At 42.6% G+C, this 7,528-nt stretch overlaps 1 protein-coding gene and 1 long non-coding RNA gene across 2 annotated transcripts; both read left to right on the top strand.

The window, feature by feature from the left end:
• The first annotated feature begins 200 nt into the window (after window positions 1-200).
• On the top strand, window positions 201-1,996 carry LOC124653094. Its single transcript, XM_047192146.1, has 2 exons — window positions 201-372; window positions 652-1,996. The coding sequence occupies exon 2, from the start codon at window positions 792-794 to the stop codon at window positions 1,743-1,745; it is 954 nt and encodes a 317-aa protein (XP_047048102.1). The 5' UTR covers window positions 201-372; window positions 652-791; the 3' UTR covers window positions 1,746-1,996.
• Window positions 1,997-3,747: 1,751 nt separating this feature from the next.
• On the top strand, window positions 3,748-5,514 carry LOC124655222. The gene is made up of 3 exons (XR_006988605.1): window positions 3,748-3,999; window positions 4,101-4,419; window positions 4,524-5,514. It is a non-coding gene; the product is annotated as an uncharacterized LOC124655222 (long non-coding RNA).
• The last annotated feature ends 2,014 nt before the right edge of the window (window positions 5,515-7,528 follow it).

The raw sequence follows: 7,528 nt of genomic DNA, 5'->3' as shown, positions 1-7,528 counted from the left end.
AACACTTAACGATCTTCGACTGTACATTGATCGTCACCTTGTTAGTACCATCTAATAGATTAGATCTTGGCTTGTTATTCGTCGAGGTGCCCTCACCTCGCCCGATAACATAAACGAACAATGCGAGCCCACTCTGGCGGCACCACCCGCTTCAACATGATGCACGGGCCCAGCCAGTCAGCGAGACATTAGACCGGAAGTCCAAATTGACACTGCTGCTCTGTTCGTCGCGACGACGGGAATAAATTTGGGAGGAGAAAAATTCCCCAATTGCGGCGGCCGCAGCACAACCAAAAACAAAATCCATTCTATCCGCTGAATTCGCATTAGGTTCGTCGAATTCGGCTCGGGCGTCCAGCCTCTCCGATCCAGGTCAGTGTTTCCTCCCCCTAATCCTCTCTGTCTTCCCCAAAATTTTCATCGAGGGAAGTCGGCTGGTTCGATCGTATTTCTCCCGCGAGTTCGTCGAGTCCGTACAATTCGACGCGGTTTTGCTCCGGATTGAGGATTCGCCGAGAATGGGTTCGCTCGAAACTTTGTTTTGGGGTAGAAACCTGTTGCTGCTGGAAACATTGTTTTAGATCACGGAGCAACCCCTACTTGTGCTGACCTGCTTCGTTCTAAACTCTGCTTCTTGATCTGATTATGCAGATTCCCGCTTCCAGGATACTTCTTGACGCCAGCCCTCCGTCCGGGGATTGCCGGAGCTCCACGCGGTTGTTCGGCGGCGAGCAGCTAGGGTTTGCTCTCGTCTTCGGGGAGCTGCCACATTTGGCGTGGTTCCTTCCAAGATGCAGCCGTCCAGGAAAGTTGCTCGGGTCGACACGGCCGAGATCAAGTCTCGGCTAGTCGGGAAGATCGGGCACCAGCGCGCCGACCTCTACTTCCACAGCCTCAAGAAGTTCCTTGGGTTTCAGCTTGGGAAGAGCGAGTTTGACAAGATCTGTGTGACTGCACTGGGGAAGGAGAACATTAAGCTTCACAACTTCCTCGTCCGGTCGATCCTCGGCAATGCTTGTATGTCCCTGGGGCCGCCGCCCAGCAGGCAGACGCCCACTGGGAATTCACAGACTAGCACCGTGACGAACGGGCCGTTGGCAAGTGGCGTGCCGCTGGCGAGGAGGGTGCGGCCAGTGGGTAGCCGGGACAGGAGGTTCGGAGATAAGCCGAGTCCGCTTGGAAAGTCCCCTCTTGGTCATCCAGGGGCCGGGGAGTTTGTGTCCGTGGAGGAAGGCGAGGAGGTTGACCAAGCCAGGGGAAGCCCGGTGTGTGTGCAGAGTCAGAGCCCGATCAGGGCTCCGCTGGGAATCCCCCCCAAGGCTCAGAATTCTCAGCCTCCGACCTCTTATGCTTCAGAGGTCTGCTACAGCAATGGTGAATTGCCAGATACACAGTACCTGTCGAAGCTACTTGAGAACAAGCTCAAGGCCGAAGGCCTTAGCATATCCCTAGACTGTGCTGATTTGCTGAACTCTGGGATGAATGTGTACATAAGTCAGATGCTCAAGTCTTGTTTGGGTGTTGCCAAAGCAAGAGGAAACACAACTAGGACACGTGGAGCTAATGGGAGCGCTGCTGCTGCTGCAAATGGCGGGAGGAATAATGGCTTTGCTTCAGATTTAGGCTGCTCCTACCAAGCTTCACTGCTAGATCTTTGCACAGCCGTACAGTCTAATCCTCAGTTACTGGGGTGCGACTATGCCAGGCAATACGAGAAGATAACTTCTCACCTTCTTGACAACTAAATGGCGGCAGCTATTTTTCTCACAGAACTTCATCAATTGTTATGGTTGGCAGAGTGAGCAATCCTTTGCCATAGATTGGTGTTATAGAAATCTACAGCTAGTTAGCTTGAGGTGAAGTAGATTTTGACTGCCATAGAGCTGAGGGGGGTACCCCAGTGTTTTTGGTTAGGATGATACATCTTGGGATTTCAGTACATCATAGTGCGCTTTCATTACTTGTGATTATTCACATAATAAAAAGTTTCTGCCAATGCACCTTCGATTTGTTTCTGCTGCTTACCTACCTGCACAGATAATCATGTTCCGTCGTTTGGATGTGTAACTGTTTTCTTTGATAATTGGGATCTATTATCTTTTCTCTGCTCAAGAATATCCTTTACCCCTTTCTTATGTGTGCCCGTAATCTTTGTTCTTTTACCATGCACCGCGAATAACATTCTTGCTACCTGCCAAGTTGAATTGTTTATCGTTCCGCTTCGGAGTTCCCACAGGTATATTCATTTTTTTGGGGGATCAAGTTAATTTGAAAGTATATGCCATCCTCACATATTAACAGCTGAGTTAGTTATTAACTTCAGCTGTGCGTATCCATGGTGTAGAGAGAGTCATCAACTCATGTGTACAAAGAAAAATTGGAATTGCTCTCTGTTTAAGCATTGGAGATTAACTGAAGTATGCAAATTTATATTGCAGCTAGAGAAATATGTGGTGGCATGCGCAGAATGGTGCCTCTTACTACATTATCCATGTATTATAGATTTATAACTCTTTGTTGCGAATCATTATAGGTTATTATTAACTATGGTTGCTCTTCATGTCTCTGTTCCCTTTTTTTTGCTGACAATGAGTTCACATTGGTTCCCATTCACTAATCTGAGATGTGCGTATGTGTGTGTCATGGTCACCTAGGATTTGGTTCGAATGTTAAGTGGAGTCTGGAGTGTGCAAACAACCAGCAAACACTGGATCGTGTGTTTGTGGTGCAAATTTCGACCCGGTGAAGGCCTGGTCAACAGGCTCGTGGTGCTCAAGTTCAACGGAGGTCTGCATTGTAAAATTTTCTTGAAGAGTTATGAGGGTGAAAATTTGGGTGTTGACTTTGCCAAGTGCTATTTTTTTTTTGAGTGCTAGGGTTCTTGAGGTAATAACATTTGATGTTTGGAACATCTGCTCACGCATTACCGTGCAGGTTAAGTTTCTTTGCGTTGTATAGCAAACTGCAACACAATCTGATCATAGTGCTTCTGCAAATTAATCTTTAATGAATATTTTTTCCACCAAAATATCTGTTTTAATTTTATTGGTCCTGACAGCTAATGAATATTATGCATATAAATTTTTATAAATATCAATTAGGTTTCACTAAACCAACATAAAAACTCCACTTTTTAACCTCAGCTATTAATTGCAGAAGTTCAGTAATCAACCTTGAACTCTGACAGGTTGTTTTAAACTTTGAACTCTTGAATCAATTTATTTTACCCCTTGGCCCTATCTCAAGTGGTTTTCTGCTGACTGAGACAACATGTTGCATTACTTTTACACATCAGCACTTTTTCATGTCAGCAACTTCATTAAAAAAATAGAAAATCAAGAAAGCAGATAAAATAACAATAATAATATGGAGTAATAATAATATTCTGAGGAATTTTTATTTTGTAGGAAATTCAGGAAAATGTATTTTAACATTGTTCTTTGAACCTTTTTGTAGTTTAACCATCGGGGAGAAAACTAAAACTGGCCATCAAAAGGAGTTTAGGTACATGTGATGTGTGGACTGTGGAATAATGAATTCGTTTTTCCATATTGCCCTTTGACTATTTCTAAATGTAAAAGTTCCAGATTATTAAAAAATCTGCTTTATTTAGTTTATTCTGATTTTCTGGTTGCTTTTTACTTGAGTTGCTGACATGGTAAGGTGCTGACATGTATACTATGTCACTTGGCTGCCACATTTCATCTTAGTTGGTGAAAAATGAAACATTTAGCATCCCCAAAAGCAGTTTATTCTGTTGACTTTGTTTTCATTCTCATGAACGTGATATTCAGTAATGTAAGAAAGAAGTCATTTAGTTGTAACTTTAAACTAATGCCTTGAAACTTGAGTGCTTTCAGTTCGTTGAAACTACTTTTAAATTCCATGTCAGGTTTCCACCTGCTTATCGAATTTCCATCAGACTGGTTAATATAGGAGTTGTAGCGATCGAAGCCTGGCCAGCTGGTTATTTGGCTCTGTCTCTGTTCCTTGAGAGATGTAAGTTACATTTGTTGGGTGTGTTAGTTTACTGCATTGCACTGCATGAGGAACCAAAGCAACAGTATGGATGTATATGTGATTCCTACACCTTTGTGCAGGTAATGAATCGTTCAAGATGCATGCAACCTTGTCCGTCCATTTGAAGCTTCAGTATTGCAACAGCGAGATGGGGAAGTGAATGCCTGCTCAGCACCTGCAACTGAAATAGTTGGCAATGAGCACAAAATGTATTCGATGGGTTTTCGGCGAACTTATTTGCTTAGTGGATAGACTGGACTTGGCTAGAGTGCACCGATGGATGGAGCACACCAACCTCCACATAATTCAATCAGCTTGAATTAGTTTGATGTTTGCACCCGGAATCCTATGCTTGTAGTACTGAAGGGGAATCGAGATATCCATACTACCAAGTATTAAGTAAGTTGAGCATTTTGCCTTTTTATTCTTCTTTCCTGTAGTTTCTGTATGATTTTTGTTAGTGCTGATGCTAACATGATGCACATTTAATTATTTTTTTGGAGTGCATGGAACTACACCAAGAATGGAATTTTCAGTGTCAATTTGGACTACCATCTGAAAGCACAGCTTAAGCAGAACCAGTCCGGCCGTTCTCGTCCTCTAACGTTTGATGAACACAGGGGCTGGTTGGCTCTTTGGGCTGCGGATGTCCTGGGTAAGGCTAAGATACATGTGCGGAGACTGGTCTTGTGGTGGGCGAGGAGCTGCAGCAAAGGAAGATCAAAGAGGGCAAATTTAAGGGTGTAATATGGACTTATCTCTAAAATGTATAGACTGCAACCGGGACGAATCCCTGCTGCACAAGTTTTGGAGATGCCCTCACTCGTGGAGGACATGGGAGCTGGCCAGAGAGCAATCCAAGCTCAATCTCTGTGACCCTCCGGTGCTGGTCCATGGGCCTCGCGACCTCCAGGGTTGGATGCTCGATTGGCTAGGAAATCTGGATGACAAGGAGATGGTTATCGGCACTATGACGATCTATCAGCTATGGCTGGCGAGGAATGACGCTTGGGAGGAGGCGAAGATGGCTGGCCCACAGGATATTGTGAAGCGGTCGATCTACCTAGTAGAGGAATGGTTGCAGCTGAAGTCTGCACTGGCTTCAAAACCTGCATCAGTGATGGAGCGCTGGCTCCCCCCGAGGATGCCTGACATAAACTTAACGCAGACGGTGCTTTCTCCGTGGATTCGGGTAGGGGGATGTGATGCGGTTTTGTAGAATCATCATGGCGGCTTCCTGGCTGGGGCTTGCCATTTTTGACTTTGCTGACTGATCCGGAGAGAGCCGAGCTTCTCGCTTGCAAACGAGCTCTAGTTCTGGCCAAGGAGAAGGGTTTAAGCGAGTTATGCTTGAAAATTGATAGTCTGGGTTGCTGTGGTGAAACTACGGAGCGGTGACAGGGACCGTTCTTTGCACGGGCCGCTAGTAGAAGAAATACGATCATTGCTGTAAGGTTTTGAAGATCACTTGGTCACGCACGCGCGATAATCTAACGAAGTGGCGCATCGTTTAGTAAAAGAGGGCTGCAGGAATAAAATCTGTAATGCCTGGTTGGTTTCACCACCGGAGTTTACTGTGAACTTGTGTGCCATGAAATATTAGAACGTAGCAGTTAATCTAAAAAAAAAGATTATTTTGGAGAATCTTGTATGATGCATAATTAGGCCAATCCTGAATTCAAGCACCTACCCTTTTATGTACCAAATCCTCTCTCGTTTAGCCTGTTGACTGTTGTGACCAATTTCAGTTGTCATGGGTTGGAGACACATGATCAAAGCAAAGAAATACCAGTTCGCTATGATGGAAACACTTGGCAAAACTAGTCAAAATAGGTCTACTGTCACGGAATTAAGCAAATCATAGAATTGAGGGCACAAATTCTTGCAGCACACCAAACAAAATAATTAGTAAATTTTTGGCTGTTTGAAACAAAATTTAGTTGCAATTTCTCTTTTCAAAAGTCCATGGAAGTATGGCGCAAAAATAATATAGGAGTTATTTTCCAGATCAATTAGGTAAAAAAATGCTTCCATAGCTTAAAATATGGTTCACTAGTGAGGGAGTGGGTAAAGTATGAGTTGTCGCATCGCATTTGCCTATGTAGTGAGTTTAACCATACGAGTCACCCAATTAATATCTGTATGTTTCACATTTTAGATGTTCTACTAGGCGACATGAAAAATCGTGACTGAATCTGGTGTTGTCATTCACTTATTTGTAACTTCAACAATATTGAGCTGCTAATGATCTCTATGTCAATATGTAATTACCTAAATGTATGATGCATCAAATTTTCGTGTGTATATTTTGCTCTCGGATTGATGCATAATCACTTAAAGATGCATTAATTATTCCCTTAGCTCATCGGTAAATAAGATTGGTTTTGGGCAAAATTTTCTTTATATACATGTCAATTATTTTGTTAGCCAGTGAAAGGTAGTGCTCCTTGAAAATTCTGATATAAGAATGTTGTCTACATGATTTATCTATGCTTAGTACCATTTTTTTATTGCTTCTTAACTTACCTTTAGAACAAAATTTAGATACTCCTTTCTTATGGAGTAACTCCTTTTTGTTTACTAAATATTTTGTATATTTTACATTTAGTTTATTTTCAATTGATTTTAAACACAAGTATGATAACATAAAATAAATGGATCGTAAACCCAGTACTTGGTCATTCGAAGGACGTATCAAAAGGAAGATAGGAAGCTTGCCTGGTCTGAAAATGACCAAAGTTGGCACTTGAAGCGTGTGGTTGTCAAATTATATCTTTTCCACTTATATATTCTAGTGCATCTCTTCCAGTTATATTCTAGTGGGAATCCCCATTGTGCTAGTAATTTTCAGAAAATGAACAATTGAGCCTTATCTACATTGTGCTAGTTATATTTTTTTCCCCGATTTCCTTGTTCTAAAATAAGTGTCGCAACTCCATCTAAATTCAGATATATATACAATTAAAATATATTAGATACATTCGCTACATCCGTTCCAAAATATAAGCCTTTTTAGATAGGTAACTTTGCTTTCAAAAATGCTTATATTTTGAAACGGAGGTAATATATGTTTACCTTTTTTTTTCGTGGGTTTGTGACAATCATCATACTAGTATGACTGGATGCGTTTTCTTTGGACAAAATTTTGCAAAACCTCATCTTCGTAAATAGGGTAAAATATTTATGTAATCATAAACATGATGTACATATGAAGATTCATTATTAGGTAGCCGATACAATGCAGCTGAGGAGATCATGAGGTGGCGGCCACAAAACTCATCTAGGGTTACGTTCTCCTCACTGACGATGATGCCGATTCACAACGCCCCGGTGGCCTTAGGGCCCTCAAAGTGTGTCGGACCTTGACCTCTCGTTGGCAGGGATTTTGCCTTTTTTTTAACATTTTTCTGTTTCTTTTTTTGGGATGGTGATGTGGCGGTTACATCGTGAAGTGAGAATAAGTTCCTCCCGCCGTATTTTCACTCCGGTGGCGTGTCTAGCGATGGCG

The sequence above is a fragment of the Lolium rigidum genome, chromosome 5, assembly GCF_022539505.1.
Source record: "Lolium rigidum isolate FL_2022 chromosome 5, APGP_CSIRO_Lrig_0.1, whole genome shotgun sequence".
Taxonomy (NCBI): Eukaryota; Viridiplantae; Streptophyta; class Magnoliopsida; order Poales; family Poaceae; genus Lolium; species Lolium rigidum.
The sequence above is the reverse complement of the archived record's forward strand: the minus strand, read 5'-3'. Positions and strand labels throughout refer to the sequence as shown.